Source organism: Antennarius striatus, chromosome 3, assembly GCF_040054535.1.
Source record: "Antennarius striatus isolate MH-2024 chromosome 3, ASM4005453v1, whole genome shotgun sequence".
Classification (NCBI taxonomy): domain Eukaryota; kingdom Metazoa; phylum Chordata; class Actinopteri; order Lophiiformes; family Antennariidae; genus Antennarius; species Antennarius striatus.
In genome coordinates, this window is record NC_090778.1 from 15,150,182 (window position 1) to 15,170,926 (window position 20,745).

At 37.6% G+C, this 20,745-nt stretch overlaps 2 protein-coding genes across 4 annotated transcripts; both read right to left on the reverse strand.

Annotated features, from left to right (window-relative positions):
* Positions 1 to 5,247: 5,247 nt before the first annotated feature.
* Positions 5,248 to 9,995, reverse strand: areg (amphiregulin). 2 transcript variants are annotated; one of them, XM_068311880.1, is made up of 6 exons: positions 9,859 to 9,995; positions 9,090 to 9,266; positions 8,213 to 8,441; positions 7,935 to 8,105; positions 6,827 to 6,935; positions 5,248 to 5,576 (listed from the first exon to the last, which is right to left on the reverse strand). In XM_068311880.1, exons 1-5 carry the CDS (start codon positions 9,893 to 9,895, stop codon positions 6,842 to 6,844), a joined length of 708 nt encoding a protein of 235 aa, XP_068167981.1. In that variant the 5' UTR covers positions 9,896 to 9,995; the 3' UTR covers positions 5,248 to 5,576; positions 6,827 to 6,841. The 2 variants fall into 2 exon arrangements, with proteins under 2 accessions (XP_068167981.1, XP_068167982.1); XM_068311881.1 differs by having other exon boundaries at positions 9,090 to 9,263; positions 9,859 to 9,986.
* A 4,237-nt stretch (positions 9,996 to 14,232) lies between these two features.
* On the reverse strand, positions 14,233 to 20,500 carry LOC137592795 (proepiregulin-like). 2 transcript variants are annotated; one of them, XR_011035043.1, is made up of 6 exons: positions 20,178 to 20,500; positions 17,021 to 17,086; positions 16,772 to 16,898; positions 16,535 to 16,681; positions 14,788 to 15,629; positions 14,233 to 14,752 (listed from the first exon to the last, which is right to left on the reverse strand). XR_011035043.1 is itself a non-coding variant. In XM_068311201.1 (5 exons), the coding sequence occupies exons 1-5, from the start codon at positions 20,215 to 20,217 to the stop codon at positions 15,530 to 15,532; spliced, it is 480 nt and encodes a 159-aa protein (XP_068167302.1). In that variant the 5' UTR covers positions 20,218 to 20,500; the 3' UTR covers positions 14,233 to 15,529. The 2 variants fall into 2 exon arrangements, 1 of the variants encoding a protein (XP_068167302.1); XM_068311201.1 differs by having other exon boundaries at positions 14,233 to 15,629.
* Between the last annotated feature and the right edge of the window lie 245 nt (positions 20,501 to 20,745).

Below are 20,745 nucleotides of genomic sequence, written 5' to 3' on the forward strand. Positions count from 1 at the left end.
GGGCGTGTCGTCTCATTCTTTCAAAAGAAGCAGAACATTTTACAAATGGATTTAAAGTTGTGCTGAAATGCTCTAATGTTAGTCACAGTTGTTTGCATGCCTAACTAAGTACCACATAGTAAAAAACAAGCATTTGTTCCTTTGTCAAGATTTAAAAAAATAACATTTTGGGGTTTTACCTTCATGCTCAAGCCAAATATGTAGAAATATGTTTTCACTTAAATCAGGATTTCCGTTTTTGTCACAAACCCCCTCATAAGTATTTAAATCAATTAGAATTACAGTAATGTTAGTATCATAACCAGGGTGCGATTTGTTTAGGGGTGATTGGGGAGACCACCCCCCGCCCACACACACACACACACACACACACACACACACACACACACACACACACACACACACACACACACACACACACACACACACACACACACACACACACACACACACACACTGGCTTTTACATCTCTAAATCTGCTGAATGAATTTGACAACCCCATCTATTATCTATATTGCCCGCTCTCATTTTCAACCTGACACAAATTATTGGCAGTCTCGATATTCATGAACTCCCCATGCACATGAACACATTGTACGTTCCTTTCCTGCTCAGAAAAGGTTTGCAGTGATGTGGATAAAAGGATGAAGCGCTGCATATGACGTGCTAACAGGAAAGCTGAAAAGGCCACATGAAGTCTGTTATCAGAACGAGCTCTTTTTCATGTCTTTTTAAGTTTGTATTAAATATAAATGTTCAACTGATCAGAATTTAGGCTCCCCCCACCACCCGTTTTTTTGACTAATCACACCCCCTTAATGTCGTTCTGTACAGATTACAGGGTGCGCTTGGTTTATAATACCAATACATTTGTTTTCATATGTTTGGTATGAAGTCTGATATTATTGTTTTATAATGAAATTTCCACGGATTCCCACTAATATAGGATTTTGAACTAATTTACTCATCTAATTACTAACACAGGGTCTTCATAGTCCTAGGCTGTCCATAGTCTGTTGTGGTGCTGGCATTTAAGGTATCATAGTCACTAGGTGTCGCTTTCTGATTTGAAAGATGGGAGAAAAAAGTTAAAATCTCACCACACTGAGGTCCAGACTGATAAATGGAAAATGATGTAATTAATACAACAACCTGCAAAATCAGAAAACTGAAATTTACTCTCCAGTAGTTTTAGATTTATTAATTGCCCAAACAACAGACCAACCAACCAAACAAAGGTTCTGGTATGTAGTATGTATGTTTAGGTAGGTGAAAGAGATGATTCCAAACTGAAATTTAAATTTCAGTTTAGAAATTTACAACCAGACTTCCTTCAGAGTAAAAAGAAACACTGAATATGTCCCAATGCAAGTTTAAACTTATTTTTAGCTTGTGCTAAAGAAATTCATCATCTATAAGGTGAAGTGATCACATATTGCTTACTTCCTCATTGCTTATCCAAATTATGGATTATGCTGGAACCTGACATTTGGTGAAAGGCAGGGTACACCCTGGACAAGACGTCAGTTCATCACAGGACCACACAAAGACAAATTCACAATCACACACCCATTTAAATTCATAGTGACCAATACACTGAAGCTGCATGTTCTGGGAGGTGGGAGGAAGTCAAGAGAACCCAGAGAGAACCCACACAGACCCGGGGAGAACATGCAAACTCCACACAGAGATGCCCCAGGTGGAATTGAACCAGGGATTTTCTTGCTATGAGGCAGCGGCTCTATCCACAGGACCACCATGCTGCCCTTCCATAATATTAATAAGCAAAATACAGAATAAGGAAGCCTCTGTAACAGTAAGGTTGTTCTTGATGCATCCAACTAAATGCAGAAACATCTGCTAATTTGTAATTTAGTTGTACAATTGTATAATGACAAACCATCTTTCTTTTTTTCTTTAACATCTGCAGCATGGTAGCAATTTAAATTGCTAACATTTGTTAGGTGACATTGAATTGCTAACATTAGTTAGGTGTCACCCTCCTGAACACAAAAGTTGAGGAGGGTAAACAAATCAGTCAAGGTTTAGTAATAAACCAGAGCTGGACAATTAAAATTGTAAACAAATAATGACACTTTAAGCTGCAGAATTTTTTTTTTTTAAAAGAGCCACAGAGTTGGAAAGAATCCTCATCTGGATAGCTTCAATATCTATGAAGCATTTTACCAGAATCCACCTTGCAGTGACAGTTTGCATCAAACTTATGGCCGTCTGAGCTCCAGAGAAGCAGCACTAGCTTGACTAAAAATCTGACTGACAGTGAGTGTGATTGTAACCAAGTAGAAGTCTGTTTATGAAATTGAGATCAAATACCAAAGAAAATAAAAATTGCTTACCTTGGGAACTGACCTGCCCTCTTGTAAAGGCGCAGGAAGAAAATATGACCACACCCAGGAAATTCCAGCAGGCCCTTTATTTGAGCTCAAAGTGAATTATCACTGACCAACCATCTGTCTGTGTGTTTACTGTGTTGCCATAGTCACCCACTAAAGCTCGCAGACCGACTTCATTGCCAGTGAAACTATTAAAGCTCGCCACACCCATATCAACTTATTTTGTTAACAGTGTGTGAAAGCTTTGGGCACATGTAGACATCTCTGCATTGGAGACCATTCTCTTTCTTTCACACACACTCACCTGCACACGCAAGGGTAAATGTTTACCCTGTGGTTGCATCACCTGTGTGCGTGTCGGATGAGCGGCCCACCTTGCCTCACCTTTTCCCTCAATGGCTGGTGACGCCACACATTCACAAACACAGAGTGAGATCTTATTTCATACCTGATTAGTTCACACCGTATTGCAGCAGGTGAGTCAGAGTAATATTATGCAAATTTAAAGCCAAATAATGCATTTGTGCTTTATACCATGTTGCCCTAATGTAAAATTTTTAAAACTGAAGTTTTCAACATGTTTTGGTATAAAAACTTAGAGCAGAGAAAAAAATCGGATTTTTAAACAGTCAAACATAGACTTAGATTAGCTCAAACTGTCCGATCCGTAAATGATCACAGAACACAGCCGTCAAAGTAATCTGGTTTCATTGCACTCAACACATTTGTCAGATCTCAAAATATGGCAATGTGACATCGTAGAAGTTACTGATTGAACACAGAGTCTTGAGTGATTGTTTCACAGACCTCTGAACCCTACAGAAAAGAGTAGCAAAGGAATTTCTGCCATTTAAGGAAACTGATGGCTTTCAGACAAATGTGAATATATGTGCCTATCAATCGATTAATCATAAATCAATTAACAAATCAAAGATCTACTAAGATCTTTCATATTTGTGTGGGAGTTCAGTGTAGGTCAGACCAACACTGAACGTCTCATTGTGTCGGATATAACAATGATGAGTCAGTCAATCCAAACCTCAACGCAGCTGCATGCCAAACCGTGTCCCCAGTGAATGAGTACAACCTGTCCATCGATTGTCTGATATTGTCTTTGTCACGTAAAATTCACCAAAAAAATTCTATAACAGCACAGTAAGGGTCAAGACTTTGGTCTGCCTTTAGATTTTGTTTTGTATATTTTTTATCGGTGTTGAAATTAGATCCCTCTACATGACAGTAATCCCGAGTCTCGTTTTTAATCACTCATTTTTCTGCTCTTGATGTTTTGATGCTCTCATTCTTTCTTACACTGATTTTTTGACAAATCTGCCAGTGATTAACATATGGTTTCTCATCATCAAATGAAGAAGAAGAAGAATCGAACTTTAATGATGCCACATAAGGGGAAATTATTTTTCCACTCTAGCTCCATTTAGTTAAACCCCTCTTTTTAAATTTGGAACACTCTTTGCTGACCAGCCATTTGGTCAGTCAGTTATATTCATGTTATCTCAGGAACCAAATCTCCAGAGCTTCATCTAAAGTCATGAGCTGAAAAGCGATGGAATCAACTTTTATTTATAAAGCACTTACTCACATCAACAGACACTTCAAAGTGCTATTATAGACATAAAAACCCAACTGAACCCTCCAGAGCAAGCACAAGCAAGAGTGGCGGGGACAAACTCCTTCGAGAAACTCCGGGTAGGACCCAGACTCGAGGGGTGTCATCCGCCAGGCCACAGATTAAAATCAACTAAGCACAAATCATATACCAATATTTTATTTTATGTAATGGTAAATAGTGTAATTAAGTTGAAGTATGAGATGCCATAGGACAGCATAACAGAAGCTGATTGTCATGACTTCACTCGGGTGGAAGTAGAATTATGTTAGACAACCCAATTATTCAACCAGCAGACGCTCCAAAATATTCATTACAATGCTGTCGCTGTGATACCTGTATGCATGTTATTATGATCATGGACTAGTGGCCTCATAAATACTGCATGTTAATTGTAAACTGTGACACACAACCAGCTATACTGTATATTACCAATCCTTTTGACTCTGTTAGAATCTATGGAGACAGAAGGAAGTAAACCTCCAACCGTCAGACTGAACTGAGCTTCTGGCAGAATTTTTCTCTATTATCTCTTCCCACCTCTCTTTAAAGGTCATCAGTCAATAAGTATGTTATCGCTCTATTTAGTTAAGGCCTGAATGGACACAACACATTTTTGCATGAATTTCCCTTTTGCTGCAGATATCCCTGCCTCCCCCTGAAGAAATGGTTCCCTTTGTGTGTCTTTTCTAAGCTCCTGTCTCTCCACTCCAATGATTATCTTCAACTATTTATTTATATTCGTGTCAACAGATGACTTCCAAGTTACCTGAGCATCACCAAAATACCTCAGACGTTTTCCAGATCACCTGTGCGACAGACTGTTGTCTGCCCGTGAACAAAGGACGTCATTCAACACTTGTTAAAAATACTGTGATGTCACAGCAAAAAAGTGCTTGTTTGATTGTGTGTGTGTGTGTGTGTGTGTGCGTGTGTGTGTGTGTGTGTGTGTGTGTGTGTGTGTGTGTGTGTGTGTGTGTGTGTGTGTGTGTGTGTGTGTGTGTGTGGTGAAATGACAAGCTAAAGTGTAAATATTTGTGACTCAAAGAGCCAGAACCTAAAACAAATAGTTGATGTGATGTTCTGCTTGACATGCTGAAAAATAGTTTCCAGTCTCTCATGCCTGTTGCTCTTATGATTCCATCAGTTCATTGCTGAACCACCCTCATGTCCAAATCTGTTTGGCTTAAAGGCCAAGGTGTTAGTGTGAACAGGCTGCTGAGGAATTGGACGCATAAACAAAAAAGACATTCACATAACACTGAGACACTTTATTGGTGATCAAATTCCATCCCTTTTCCAGACTGAGATGAAGAGCGCTTCTCTGACCTATAACAGTAGTGCAATAAATAAAACCAAACCAACAGAAAATCGAAGGACTGAATGCTCAGCATTCACACATAAAGATCATGACGACAGTTCAACATGCAAACACTCATACCATTGTAAGGAATAAATAATCACACTAAATAAATTACATTCTAACAATTTCTGGACACTGTTTTTTTTGACAGACTTTGTCGTAAAGCATTCTATTCTCTTTTCTGCTCTCCTTCGATCCTCCTCCTCCTCCTCTGGCTGCTCCATCTTTTGACTGGCAGAGAGAAATCAGAGAAGAAACACCAAACATTAAATCAAGGATGACAAAATCAAATAATAAACATTTCTTGACAGATCATAGATGCAGCTATGCGAAATTAGAGTTTGCTTAGTCTATAGGAGAGCTCGTGTTCAGGATTAACCTTACAAGAGCTTAGGAAAGTGGAGTGGATTGTGCAGACTTTGCGTATTTTCACTCTTTTAAATTTCAAAAAACATTTTAATTAAATGCATTCATTCTACGTAAGCAAATTTTTCTTTGAAAGTTTCCAATATGAAATGTGTAACTAGAACAGCCCAATTCAAACAGGATAATTCAATATGTTTTACAAAAATTTGGTTGCCATAACGTTAATTTACTTACAAATAAGGTTGTGCCTAACTCTGATTCTGGTTTAGCTTTGATGGTTTTATGGTGAAACTTTACTGCACACATGAGTCAAGCTTGCTGTTCTTAGGAAGGACACAGAGATGACTCGTCAGCTATGAGGAGAATGCTGCACAGTCACATTGTTTGTAGCTGAAACCCTTGTGTGTTGTCCAGGGGAAGCCTGCAGGTCTGTGCACATGTGTTGCTTGGAGAGATCTCACCACACGTAAGCACACTGAACTCTTAACGTAAGGTCCTCATGTGTGTGTGTGTGAGGAGTGTTATTGTTGGGACACACGTGTGAAACTCAGAGACAGATTCTGTGGTTTTTCTCCATCCCGGCATGCGGTGCAGGGACGCGACAGGCCGAAACACCCCCGTCTAGGCCAGACTAATTTGTCTCCTGGGGATTCCTCTTTGTGTGACGCAACCCACAGTATTGAATAACAACAACAATGACCTGATGTCGTCTGTCACTCTCTGAGCCCACTCATTCCTGTTTGGCTTAAGACTCACGAGAGCGGAGGCCAGACGGTGCCCTCCGTGCACTTAGGCAATACTTCTAGTTAACCACTTATAATCTTTAGTAACTAAAATTCTAAAAACATACTTTATATCATTCCTACATTGGCAGCATATTACGATTTGCTTTTCTTCTTGAATGACCTACAGACTCTACTTAATAGTTTCACAGTGATCCCCAAACATTCTCATGATCGTTTCTGTTCTGAATTATCACTTGAAGATTCAAACTTTGATTTACTGATTGGGAATTGCATTATACACCTTAGATTCTAATGCAGTGTGAAAACAGTGGTCAGTAAAGTGACTGTTTGTCCACACACAAGTAGACCAAGAACCTCAGCAACACCAACCTTAATTTCATGTCCTCACACCATAACATCACGGATGGGCTTCTGTAGCTTCTCCTGCTCTGCCCCCGTTCCCAGGTAGGATGCCAGGAAGTTTTTATGTGATCTGTAACTACAGAAGACATTTAACATGAACAGAAAAACGGAGTATAGCAGTCAGTTATCAGATGTTCACCAGAAAGTCTTTCGAGAAGACTATTGTTGTATTTGGATAGAAAATGGTTTTGATTATTACAGTTTTGATTTCTATTTACTGTTTTTTTTGGATTTGAAATGAAGGTAAGGTCAGATCCAAATTTATACTTTCCCTCCACGTCCACACCTCATGGCTACAAAGCTTTAATTGCATTCCACAACATCGGACTTTGTCCCACGTTACAACAATGCCTGGGCTTTGGTTACATATTGATAAGGAGCTGGGGTTTTACAGTAAACGGCAGCATTAGAGTAACCGATAGAACGTGGTTTAAAAATATGGCTGACACGTGATTTACCTGATGTGACAAGTGAGATTCCACTACTATAGGAATGAAAATGAGACACTTGAAGAAATCAGAGTCCATCTTTTGACGGTGGTGAGTGATACCTGTATTCAAAGCGAGTGTCTGGGTGTGTGGGTATGTTTTTGATGTGTCAGCATCCCCAGATGCCAAGAACTGTTTCTGGACATGATGTGTGATTAGTAAGATTCACCGGTGAGTGGTTTGTTCACTTCATGAGTAATTGCTTAAAGCTTCTAAAATCTGCTCAAACAGTTTGAAACAATTTGAAGGAATTACAGGGTTTTAACACCAACACACTAGCATGAAATCCAACTACTTGAAACCAGTGTAAAAATAGAAGTTTGAACATTTCTAATCTGTCCTGTACAAAACATGCGTGGGACTCTCCTAATAATCCCATGGGTCCATGATGCTTTAAACGTTTCATTTATACTCTATTCTAACTGTGTCATACTAATTGTTTATATGTGCAATCATATTTCTAATTTAGCCAATTTTCTAAATTGGACAGGTTTTTTCTTGATTTACCTCCATACAGTAAGTTCCTCATCAATTGTCTGTGTGCGTGTGTATGTGTGTGTGTGTGTGTGTGCTAAATGCATACTCACTGAGCACAGGTCAGCAGCAGGATGGCGGTGCAGCTGATGACCGACAGGACAACAGCAATCACCACCAAGACTGTCTGCACCAGCTCCGTACTGCTGCCCTGATCTGCCTGGGTTTTCGTTGCTTCCAGAGTTTGGATCTCACAGCGCTCTCCATTGAAGCCCTTCATACATCTGTGGAACAAAGTGATCAAAACCAGTGTTATTGTAGGTTTCAGTTCACCTAGCTGTAGCTACAGAGTTCCTAATAACACAATAAATTGATAGAGGGATGTTCTTACATGCACACCGGCTCCTGCAGGCCCTCTATGAATTTGCAGTAACCGTGAATGCAGTAGCCCAGGTGGCTGGAGGTGCAGGGATCCTCTATGGTGCTGAGAGTCGATGTGTATCCACTGGTGAAGAGTGTGTGTTCCGGGATTAAAGGAGTGGTGCTTTTACTCTTCTGTTTGTTCTTCTTCTTGCCTTTTCCCTTCTTTTTCTTCCTCTCATCCCTACTGGGAGATGAGTCTGTAGAACAGGAAATCAGAAGTGACTCTTAAACGAAGATCTGCGATTTATTTATATTTATATTTATTTATTATTGATTTATTTTGATTTTGATGGTTTGAGGTGCTTTGAACACTTCCTGATCAAAATTTAAGTTTAATTATGTAGTTTTACAAAAAGAAAAAGGAAATACAGACACTTTGGGAAAATGACAACCAACACTCCTGTTTTTCATGTTTGCACATTTGTGCTTAATTATGCTTAATTTTTTGCAATATTAAAAAAAAAAAAAATCAAAGAAATTCAAAGGATTTGTTTAAACTCCATTAAGTAGCTAAATTTTAGAGTGGAAATATTTTCTTTTGGCTTTCTAGATGAAATAATTAGAGTCTGGCATGTGATCTCAAAGTAAAAATTATAATCAAAGTCTTATACCGTATGTCCAGTGTCTAAACAAAATGAAAATAAACATTCTGACCTCTATTCCATTTCTCAAATTGAATGTCTTGCCACAGTTTTGACCAACTGGCCACAAGAAAATAAAAATATAACCAACCAATTTTTAACCTTATGTTTCATTGATAAAACAGAGATTTTCAGATTGTAGATTTAATTCCTTTTGTGATGGTGACCCTAAATCATCTAGCATTAAAAGTTTTTTTGTCATACCATGAAGACTGAAGTTTTTAGTGTCTCCTCCTGAAAGCTCCTCTTCTGTTTCTAGTTCATCGTCATCACTCAATGACCCCTGGAGGCCCTCGCCGGAGGTCGGGCTCCGCGTCACCCCAGCTAGTTCACTGGGGAATGAGGCCTCAGATCCTTGAGTACCAAAAGTACCACAGACTACTGAAAATCAAAGGGCACAGAAAACAGTCAGCCACATAATATCAGACATACACACATTACGAAACAACAAAAATAAAATAGAACCTGCTACCATGAAGAGAAATCAATGCAATTATCATTGAAGTTAAATTTTCTGCTAATTTACAAAACATACATATACACATTTTCTTTGAAATTTTTTGTGTTCACAGAATCTCCGTTTGCTCCGATATTCTCTATCAACATTGTTTTCAGAAACTTTGACCCATTTTCAGGTGACTCATCTATTCATCTGAAAACACTGGAAGAAATCTGAGCTTGCATACTGTGTTCGCACTGAAACCAGTACAACCAGTCCACGTCCAGAACCACACTGTGTGAGAATGCATATGCACAACAAATGATAACAATTATGAAAGACACCCAACAAAGTATCTGAAATGTTGACATTTAACAGCATGACTTCATCTGCTATTTAGTTAGTCTCATGATAGCTAGTGAGTCTTTCCTCTTCTTCTCTGTCATCCTATTACTCTTCTATTTCTCTTCTTTCAATCATTGATTTTGACTCTCAGCATTTCATTCACACAAAAAAGAGAATACAAGAACTCACCAAAGCACAGGAGACAGGTGAGGATGAGAGTGTTCATATCCCAGCAATACAGTGTAGTGTGTGTGACGGGCCTGCACTAATCTGTGTGAGTCGGAGTGTGTGTTTGTCCCTTGCTGATAGAAGTTGCGCTGTGCTTTCCTTACCTCTGCTGGGTGCAGCTTTTATAGTCCAACGACTGCCTCTCTGCTCCAAAGAGAAGGGTGTGTGTGTGAGAGAGTGAGGCAGATGCAATTGTGTGTGTGTGTGTGTGTGTGTGTGTGTGTGTGTGTGTGTGTGTGTGTGTGTGTGTGTGTGTGTGTGTGTGTGTGTGTGTGTGTGTGTGTGTGTGTGTGTGTGTGTGTGTGTGTGTGTGTGTGTGTGTGTGTATAATGATTAATCTGCCTCAGGGAACACATTTTCTCACACATGACGAGACTTCTGCCAGAGAATATTAAGTGTGACTGAATCACAGAACAGTTTGATGTTTTCTCTTCTGCATTAAAACACCAACAGACCTCTTGAACTTATTGCTTCCTCATTTCTCCCTCTGTGGTCACGAATGATGCCATAATTACAATGTCCAACCATTAGTGACACACACATACACACACACACACACACACACACACACACACACACACACACACACACACACACACACACACACACACACACACACACACACACACAGACACACAGACACACACACATTGTAAAAGCTTTCATTGTAACTGTGCCCTGTTCAGCCGATGACAGCCTTACTACAAAGACCTGCAAATTTTTTTCTCAGTTCCTGACTTCATTTTAAAATGATTTAAAAAGAGTAGAAATAAATGTACAGTTCATCTCTATCCTTGTGAATTTACTGCTGGTAAATTTGCTTGGTTACAATTTGCCATCAAATTACTGTAATTTACTGACAAAACTGACATAATTGTGAAGTTTGTACCTGTTTTAGTTTTTTTTAGTCATACAACAAACAATTCAAAGTGTTTTAGAACATAATGTAGCAGTCACCCTTTCATACTACACCCTATGTGTGCCCTTTGGTGGGTTGATCATAAAAACAGAACATGGAGGATGTCTTATTAACACAGGTTTTTTTCTCTTTCCAGTGATGCTCTGCTGTTATGTTTACAGTTATGTTTATAGTATATTCCTATAAATAGTTACATGATCAAATCCTGTCATCACATTTCTGTGATAGCTTACCTTGTGTCATTGCTATTATTCGTAGAGTAGAATTCAGGAGTTCAGTATCAGTTTTAGAGTATCGTCACAACACTGCACAAATTGGCAATCTTTTATTTCCAATGTGAAAACTGCTTGGCTGTGATTAATGCAAAACTTTAGTGGCTGGATTTTGTGAAAAAAGCTCATTTTACCATTTTATTTTTTGTTAAATATTTATAATTATGTTTGGAAGCAATGGTTGGAAAATATCAACAAACTTACAGCAATTTCTCATCTAAATGTTTTGTCTTTATAATAAGAGATCATTGATAATTATTAATATTATTATCAAACTATATCATTAAAAATAAATCATCTTTCAATGCTTGATTTGTAACTTTCAGTATGTTTTATTTCTATTTGAGTTCAGTCTCGATTTAATACACACCACATCTATTATCTTATCTTAATGTTGTGTGTATGTTTTGTGTCGTTCACACTGTTCTGACTCGTGCATGTTTGATTGAATGATGCACACTGTTTCTATTTCAGTCCACTGTAACCATGAGCAGACCTTAAGGGATGGGTGGGGATGCTGCATAAAAGAATGTGTCAGTTATGTTGTTGTGTCTACAGACAGGCTACCACATCATTCGTGCTACAGTGGAATCCCTTGTAAAACTGCTAGGAATGCTGGGAAGTCACCTCATACCTTACCGTCAATATGACCACTAGCTCCTGACACGTTTTGTTTATAACTGCTGTGGAATTAAACTGTTTGGATTATGTGTAATGGCATTGGGGATGTGTGATACGAACATGTGGAAAATTTGACACAAGCCTACATTGTAAACACCCAGCAATGCAGCTCATGGCGTGAAGGATGAAACTTTCTGATGGGTAAATACTTTTTTAGGGCAGCATAAAAATGCCAAGTGGCTGATGTGTAGGAGGCTCACGATCATAGTTTATAATTAACCCTCAAAACCATCAGGTGGTGTAACTTCTTCAGATTCCTCCTCTGGGAACCACGGATGTCCAAAAGGAATATCTATTTTGTGTGGACAGAAGTGATGTCATGACAAACACTGTGCCATCATTTAAATATTTGAATGCTTTTTAATGTTTTAAAGTTGGACATTTAATAAGATTGATTTTGTTTGTCGAAACAGAAAGTCATCTCATCTTAATGTCTTAGAAGCTGCGTGAACATTTGTGTCTTCATATTAAAAAAAGGAGAGTAGTGTCCTGTGTCCACAATACATACATGGCAGGACATAGTTTTGGACATTAATACGTACATTTTTAATATAAATCATTGCAAACAAATGTGTGAGATTGATAGCAGATCTCCATTAGAATAGATTGATCTATCATACTGTGGAAAACATCCATGGTTTCTTTGTTTGCATTCAACCTCTGAGGGTCATGAACATCTCCATAAGGTTTCACGGCAACTTATTAAGTACTCATGGAGATGTTTTGGCACAAGTAGGCCAAACATCAGACATCTGTTATCATCCTTAAAGCCATGTTGTTACAAAAATGTGCTCATGGCGGAAATTTTTGTTTTGTTAAAAGTCACGCAAGGATTCAGCTTAATGGAGATTCCACCAACCACATTACTCACTGCATGAGCAGCTAGTATTACTTTTGCAATAATTTGGTAATAACAGCTACATCGAATGAGCACAGCCTGGAGATTAGAACAATATTTAGTGATTTTGTTGTGAATACTTATCCAGGTTTCCCATTAAAAACAGGACAGACAGCACTGATACGGGATGTTTGTGGGCCCCTGTGTGTAAGTGCATGCTAATGCGTTATAAGTAGTTCTTAAGCAGGGCAGTGTCAGCAGTTTAGTTAATGTGTATGTATAATCACTGCAGTCAATTAGCATACAGAACATATAAAGATGCTTTGGTCTGGTGTTAAAATGGTTCATTGACTGCGGTTCAAACACGAATGAGGGTAGAGAGATTATTAATTAACTCAGTGCCGGACATTGCACTCATAAAATGACGCATTACATTCATTCAGTTTAACATGAACTGACAATATTAGATGGAAACATTGTTTAGATAGATAGATATACTTTATTTTTCCCAAACTGGGAAACTTAAATTTTTAAATGCAGCAGCATTTTCACATCTTAAATGCAGCAAAACAATTGTTGTTAAAGTTATTTTCCAGTCCTGTGAAAGTAACCCTCTTTCTGTCAAACATTTTGGAGATGTTTCCCCTTATTTTTCATAGTGGATCCAGAGCCGGTTTTCATTCACCAGTGTTGTGTAAGAGTATTATTATTATTATTATTATTATTATTATTATTATTATTATTATTATTATTATTATTATTATTATTATTATTATTATTATTATTATTATTATTATTATTATTATTATTATTGCAGCACAATAAACAATCACCATAAAATATTGATATTGTTTATCAAAAGGAGAATAAGTGCGACTGATCTATCTGAATAGTCTGGCCTCACTGATGTCAGAGATTATTCCATTTATCCCGACATCTTATCAAATTTCTGTAGAGGGTGTACAAGAAATTGTTTGTAAAAAATATGTATGGATTTATGTAACTGCAAACAATATCTTTTTAAAAAACATTCGGTGAATAGGACAGATTACCAAATACATTAAGGGTGAAGCAAATACAACTTATCATTGTTGTAATGATTGGCTGGCCAAATCCATAGAAACAGTAAATATAATAAATGCACCTGCGTTGAGAAACCGTATAAAAGGTGCCACACCCATCTGCTACCATCAGATGGGTGTGGCAGCGTCATCAGTGGCTCAGTCTTACTAATAAATGGTTAAAATGACGTGTCACACTCGTCATAAAGCAGGTGCTTAAATTAGGTTTTAAATTTTGGAGTGAATCTTGACAATAGGGCAGATACAGGAGTTCAGGATAAAAGAATATTGACACAGAATGTTTGTACTCTAGATTTGGATTTAAAGCAAGAATCTTCTTACTGTGTGGAGGCAGTGATAACCACTCTACCATCATGCCACCCTGCAGTCTGATTAATAGAATGAATTATTATTAATGTATTTCAGTGATCATTAGCGGATTTTAGGTGACATAAAACTCTTCTTTTTGTTTCAAATCAGGCTAGTTTTGTCATGAATCTATTCAGAAAGGATTAAAGAGGTCAAGAATGAAGACAGAACAAGTTGAAAATTATTTTTATAGTTTAATAATCTTCAGTCCATCAAACGTATTTGATCTGTTACACAGATGTGTAGATAAATGGTGAGAATTTATTGAACTGTTGACAACATGGAAGAGTCAAATAAAAGATGTAAAAAGAAATGAGAAAAAGACTTCCTGAAATAACACATGAAGTATGTTTAAACTGACAATAGTGTCAAATAAAAAAAAATCAACGTATAATTATTTTTATACCAATAACAGAAAATATTCTTGTTCATACATAAATACTATAAAATAAATTAGCAAACGGAGAATACAGAATTGTTACACTTTAATGGTATCTGTAACATCAATAAAATAGTAACAATAAATACAAGCTAAATCAGGCAGAGGACTGATATAAATAAAAATATATAAAACAATGTAAACCAGTAATGTAGGCAGTAAATCAAAAGAAAAAAAGGAGCTAGGATTTTATAATAATTCATCTCGTCGGCTGAGTTTATTTTAATCATCTTTACTATGATGTTACTGTCAGAAAGAATTCTATAAAATCTTGTGCTAACCTGTGTTAGCACAAGATTCAGCAACTTGACAGAATATTATTAGATTATGTTTCTAAATGCGTAGATCAGTCTGTGAAATCATACACTCAAAATCTGAGACTTTCCCATGCCCCTTGTTTTTGTCACACTCAAGTACACTACACTGCTAAAAGTATTTGCTCACCTGCCTTCACATGCATATGATCTTCAGTTAGAACCCATTACTAATAGAAAGGATTAAACATGATGTTGGTCCACACTTTGAAGCTATAACAGCTTCAACTCTTACAGGAAGGCTTTCCAAAAGGTTCAGGAGTGTGTTTATTGAATTTTTTAAAATTCTTCTTCCAGAAGGGCATTTGTGAGGTCAGAAACTGATATCGGACGAGAAGGCCTGACGCAAAACTCCACACTAATTCATCCCAATTCTGTTCTGTCAGGTTGCGGTCAGGATTACGTGCACGCCAGTGAAGTTATTCAACACCAAATCCACTCATTAAGTGTCTTTATGGATCTTGTTTAGTGAACTGGTAGCTTCCTATCAGTGAACCACGCTAGAAGTCACTGAGCTCTTGAGTGCGATCCATTCTTTCACAAATGTTTCTAGAAGTAGTCTGCATGCCTAGGGGCTTGATTTTGTACAATTGTGGTCACGGAAGGGATTTCAACACGTCAATTTGAATGGTTTGGATAGTTGAGCAAATACTTTTGGTAACGGAGTGTAAAAACAATCATCTAAATCATTCTAAGCTTGTCTCTTGATTTGATACCGTGCTTTTGTTGAAAATTTCATTTATGTTGAATCAGACATTTTCAGCGAAGGATTCTTTGATTTCATGTGGCAGTCAGTCAGGACTCCTTTGCAACCTTGCATCTTCTGTTTATTCTTGTACCTGTTAAAATAACACAGAGCATCACTTGGTACATTTCAAAAGAAGTCATCAAACATGGAAAAAAAACCTCCTGAGGAGGAGCAGAAGTTGTGACCGAGCAGAGAGGTCCAAGGAAAGGCTTGGTCATCCTAATCACTGCCTGTGGTTTGAAATGTTGCTACGTGAGGCAGGTCGTACGTCATCAGCAGCATCACTTGAAACAAAAGCTTCCAAAACAGGCCTTCTTAAGAGAAAAAACAGTATCTAAATCACCTGCAGAATCACTTCAATTTCCCTTCACTGCATGCAAAGATGTGCATAGTCTGTTCCCTGTCGAGTAACCCTAGTGCAGCCTTGGTTGGGGAAATCATAAATATCTTTCAGCATAAATGAAAGTTTTTGGATTTTGTTTGCTTTGGTTTGTAAAAGTAAAAGGCAACAACAAAGTAATTTTCACGTAATATGAATTATTGGAACAAGCTGATGGTTTCTTATTACCTGTGCATTAAATGTAACCTATGGAAGAATGTGATTTAAGCATTGTCTGCAGATCCAGATAATTCTGCACACTGTCATTGCTGCATGAGGAAAAAGGTATTGTATCATACTCTGATAATGTCTGTAAAGGTCACCAGGGGAAGTACATTCACATGGTTATTTTCTAATGCTGGTTGTGACTGGATTAATGACATGTTACACATTTATTCGAGCATGAGTAATCCAATTGGAAGTGGCGACTACTGCATGAGCATATTTTATCTATGATTCTGGCATCCAAGTAGCAACAAAGATACTGAATAAAAATGAAATGTTTAAATCAATGTAAAAAAAAAAAAGCTTCTCAAGTCAAATGGAATCTAAAACTTCCCAGCTATGTCCCTGAGATGTAGCTTAGACATGTACTATAAGTAATCATCAAGCCTTACCATTTGCAGCAGAAGTACAGAGCTCCTGACAGTCCTATAATCAGCAGACTCAAACAGAAAATTATGACAATTATCTGTTCTTCTCTCATTGGTCGAAAAACCAGCTCCATGTGACCACACCTGGGGCCGTAGAAGCCCGCTTCACACCTGCAACACAAGAGACGAGTCAGGATGGATCACACGTGAATAACTAAAAGCAGAGGCCTCACACTCACACACGCAGACCAGAGAACCTACTTGCAGTGGTGTTCATTAACGTCCACCAGCAGCATGCACTGGCCCTGGTTCAGGCAGTAGTTATCGTATGAGCTGTCACAACTCTGTGTGGACCGTTTCACCACATGAGGGCTCTCTCCTCCCTGCTCTGAAACACAAGACCGCAGCACAATAATGACATGAAATGAATCAACAGCACACAGACGAATGACTTAAGACACCTGGAAACAAAGACCCAACTGTGACAAAATAAAAGCAGTTGGTGACTACCTGTGGATGGAGAGGTGGTGGAGGAGAAACTCTTGGTGAGTACATACGGCCAGAGCAGCGCGACACCTGTCAAAGAAAGAATGAGCTCCATTTATGATAAAGTCTTCAGATTTCAGACACAAGCAGTTCAATCCACCCGTTGTCTTTAATTTACCACTGATCCTGCAGGATTGCAGACGGCTGGAACCCAAGTGATATTGACTTATTTAAAAAAAACAAAAAATACTTTTTTTTTTTATGCAGAAAAGTTGTAATTCTAAGTTCCTAATTCTGTGGATTTATTGTTTTGATGATTGTTTTGTAGCATCCAAACAGAGTGTGTAGGTCAAATATAATTGTTTTTAATAAAGACCATTATTAAATTATCAAATAAACCTATTAGTATTCGTAACATGATAAACCAGACGGGCAGGGGGATTGATTTGAGTTTAATTTTTGGATAAGACACCACGCCAACAATAAATGAGAATTTTAACACGAGGGAACATCTTTTCTAAGCGAATGTCTGATCGGCAACCAGTTTATTTCTTGAGAAAAGCCATAAAAGACGTGATGTATGATTTGCTGCCCAGCCCACATGCTTGTACCAGCCTGCACAACTTCCTGAGACAGATGCCTGCATTCCCGCAGGCAGGTCAAGAAAACACGAGACACTGGATGCAATATCGGTTTGACTGGTTGTGAACTGGGTCATACTGGTAATACTTATGGTTTCTGTTTCTCGCTGTTGTTAATGGTTGCTGTGTTTTTACAAGATGAGGCAGGTTTGTTGTCAGATGTTCTTGACACGGCTGATCAGAGTCAAGCACATGGCGCACTTCTACACTGAAGGTGGTGACTAAGCAACCTTTTTGACTTCACATCTCGATTGCTGCTCAAACAGGATGTTTATATCATTAGTCACTGAATCACTCTCCCTCTCTACTTGACATGGCAAACAGCCAGTTTGATCCCGACACCCAGCTTCCCTCATTAGGATCAGGTTAGAACCGTACCTGTATTTTTCCACTGATTTGGAAAATCACTGTTTTGAACAAACAATGAAACATGTATCCCTTAACTGGTCGACAGAAATGTTTGATGTAGGTTAAAGGTGTGCAGGGCCACAATGAGCATACCTTACATGACCCACTTGATAGATAGGAGCAGTGGGAGGGAAAGCTATCAATGGCTCAGTCCTATCATGATGGATAGATGAAAGAAAATAAATGGACAGAAATAAAATAATCTACTGCACAGAAATTATCCTAAAACTCGAAAAGTGATTCATTTTTTGGAATCATCATAGGAGTACAGAAAAGTTGGAAAGGGATAAAACTTTAAATTATTATATTATTTCCAACAACGCTTGAAGTACGATTTCTAACAGTCTTCAGAAGTAATAAGGGATAATTTCTAAGTACATTACGAATATCATGTTATGAAAGAGCACATTAAGTTTTAACTTAATGACAACAGAACTTTAAAAAAAAAACCAACTTCTTACTGCTCTCATGACTACTTAGATTTGTGTAGTGCACCAATGGAGGGGGCTCAACTCCCAGAACCATTGGACTAAATGTCCTAACTGCATGTTGGGTAAACAAACAAGTTCCGCCTCTGCCGGTTTCAACAGTCAGAATTCTGCTTATTCATCACTATGACAGTATAATAATGTCAGGCATGAGAAAATTTTGACAAGTACTACATAAATGAAGATTTACTGATTCATAATCTTACTGATACCACTTCTTTTCTTTCAGGGAATTTGAAATTGTGGACTTTTAGCTCTGAATAAATAAGTTTAAGTTAAAAATGCAAGGGCTTCCTGGGCTTCTGATTGGTTTATAGATTCAAATATAGGCTCTTTCCTTTCTTTTAAGACTTCTTATATATACTGTAAAAATGACCTGAACAACAAGCAAATTACTTAATCATACAGCATGGGCTTTTAAATCTACAATTTGTGGATATATTGCTCCCTGGGGCTCTGACCTTTGGATGTGCGTCACTTCTTTAACACAAATATATGTTAAGTCGCCGATCAGGAGCCAAAACCCACTCAGATTGTTTTCTGACGGGACTTTGAACTGTAAATTAGTTATAATGAAGGAGAAGATCATTTTGATTGAGTAAATCATGTTCTGTTTTTTAGATTATCCAAGTAAACATCCTTAAACTTCTCCTGAATATTTTTTTTTTCCTTTTTGAAGATTTTAATAGACAGTGTAACAAGTTGACAAGTTTTCTCAGCTGACTGTTCTCAAGATCTTGAGCTACAACATAACGTCTGGATTTTAGTCAGTATCTAGAAAAATATTTCCATTTGACATAGAATCCTGTACAAGTATGAAATGGATGGTGAAATATGACATATATGTGCATATATTAAACAATATGACATCAAATAGCATGTACTAAATGTGGAACGATTTCAATCTAAATTGTAACAGTAAAAGTAAAAAGTGTTTCACATAATGAAAATACTCATATACTCAAATATTTATAATAGCAAGCTTCAGCAAAAAAATATGTTAATAAATACTTACATATGATTGCAGAACCAAATGTGCTTTTTAGTTCACTGTACTACATCTAGGTTGTAGTTCCACTATTGTGCCATGTAAGATTTTAGACATCTGACCAAGTTTTAAAATTTAAATTTTTTGATTGATGTTGATTAAAGATGCAACAGAGAACAAAATACAGCTCAAATAATACATAGCATAAATGTTAATAGTAATACAGGGATATAAAAGACAATATGACATATTATTACATGGGCACATAAAAGACAATATCACATACTGTATTATTACATGGGCACATTCTGTCTTGTCTGGATCTGAAGTGTTTCAGCTTGACAATAATGAGTTTTTACAAAATATATTCGAGCTCTGGCGGGGGGTTAGAAATGGCTTAGTCATGGTAAAATTGGAACATGTTTGGAATTGAACGTTCTTTGTTTAATTCCTGACTCTTGACTAACAGCTCAGAGTTCTAACCTGTTCGCAGTTCTGTCATAGTCAGCGGTTGTTGTTTTTTTACGCATTATCTTTTCAGAACGTGTGCGTTCGTAAATACGAGCCATCTTTTTTTTTTTCTTCTTTTTTTTTTTACTTACTAATGTAATGTTCTAATCGATAAGTCAAGTGACAGACGTGTGATTAAAACTTACCGATGAGTGAGAGGAGCGCTGAGGTTCTGCTGGGGTTCATGGCAGGAGGTTCCGCAGGCGCGCAGGTTGGAGTGGAGTCAGTTAGAGCAGATAGAACAGGTGAAGTGGGTAACCTGGTGACAAAACCGGGAGGTAAATCTTGTGGTCTAGGTGTGGTAACAGATCTCTGTGATTTACACAGAGCTTTCAATACTCTGACTGATAAAAAGCGCAGAGACGCGTTGTGCTGGAAGGAGGGGCCGCAGCTGTCGGTGCGCTCTGGATGGGCCTCTTTAAATATCGGAATGCAGATGATGAGTTTCTGTGATGTAAACAGAAAGTCATTACGTAAGGATACGAAATTATAAGTGAAATGTCTTCATACCACTCTTGTGTAAAAGTAACTAATCTCAATAAAGCTAAAGTAAAAGTAGTTTTTGCATTCCAGTCCTAAATAATTGACATATCAATTAAAAACATTTCGCTGATGTGAAGGTTAAGATTATTTAATATAGTCTTGGATATTTTACAATAACTTTTACATATCTATTAAAATATATGAGATGTTTTTAGAAAGTACAAGTATACT

What these genes read in the sequence shown, in the direction of transcription:
- areg (XM_068311880.1), bottom strand. Translation starts at nt 9,895, where the DNA reads ATGAACACTCTCATCCTCACCTGTCTCCTGTGCTTTG. An exon ending in CACCTGTCTCCTGTGCTTTG is followed by an intron (nt 9,267 to 9,858) that starts GTGAGTTCTTGT and finishes TTTGATTTTCAG; the next exon opens with TAGTCTGTGGTACTTTTGGT. An exon ending in CTGCTGCTGACCTGTGCTCA is followed by an intron (nt 6,936 to 7,934) that starts GTGAGTATGCAT and finishes TGTCTTCTGTAG; the next exon opens with TTACAGATCACATAAAAACT.
- LOC137592795 (XM_068311201.1), bottom strand. Translation starts at nt 20,217, where the DNA reads ATGAACCCCAGCAGAACCTCAGCGCTCCTCTCACTCATCG. An exon ending in GTTAATGAACACCACTGCAA is followed by an intron (nt 16,682 to 16,771) that starts GTAGGTTCTCTG and finishes CTTGTGTTGCAG; the next exon opens with GTGTGAAGCGGGCTTCTACG. An exon ending in CTGTACTTCTGCTGCAAATG is followed by an intron (nt 15,630 to 16,534) that starts GTAAGGCTTGAT and finishes TTATTTTAACAG; the next exon opens with GTACAAGAATAAACAGAAGA.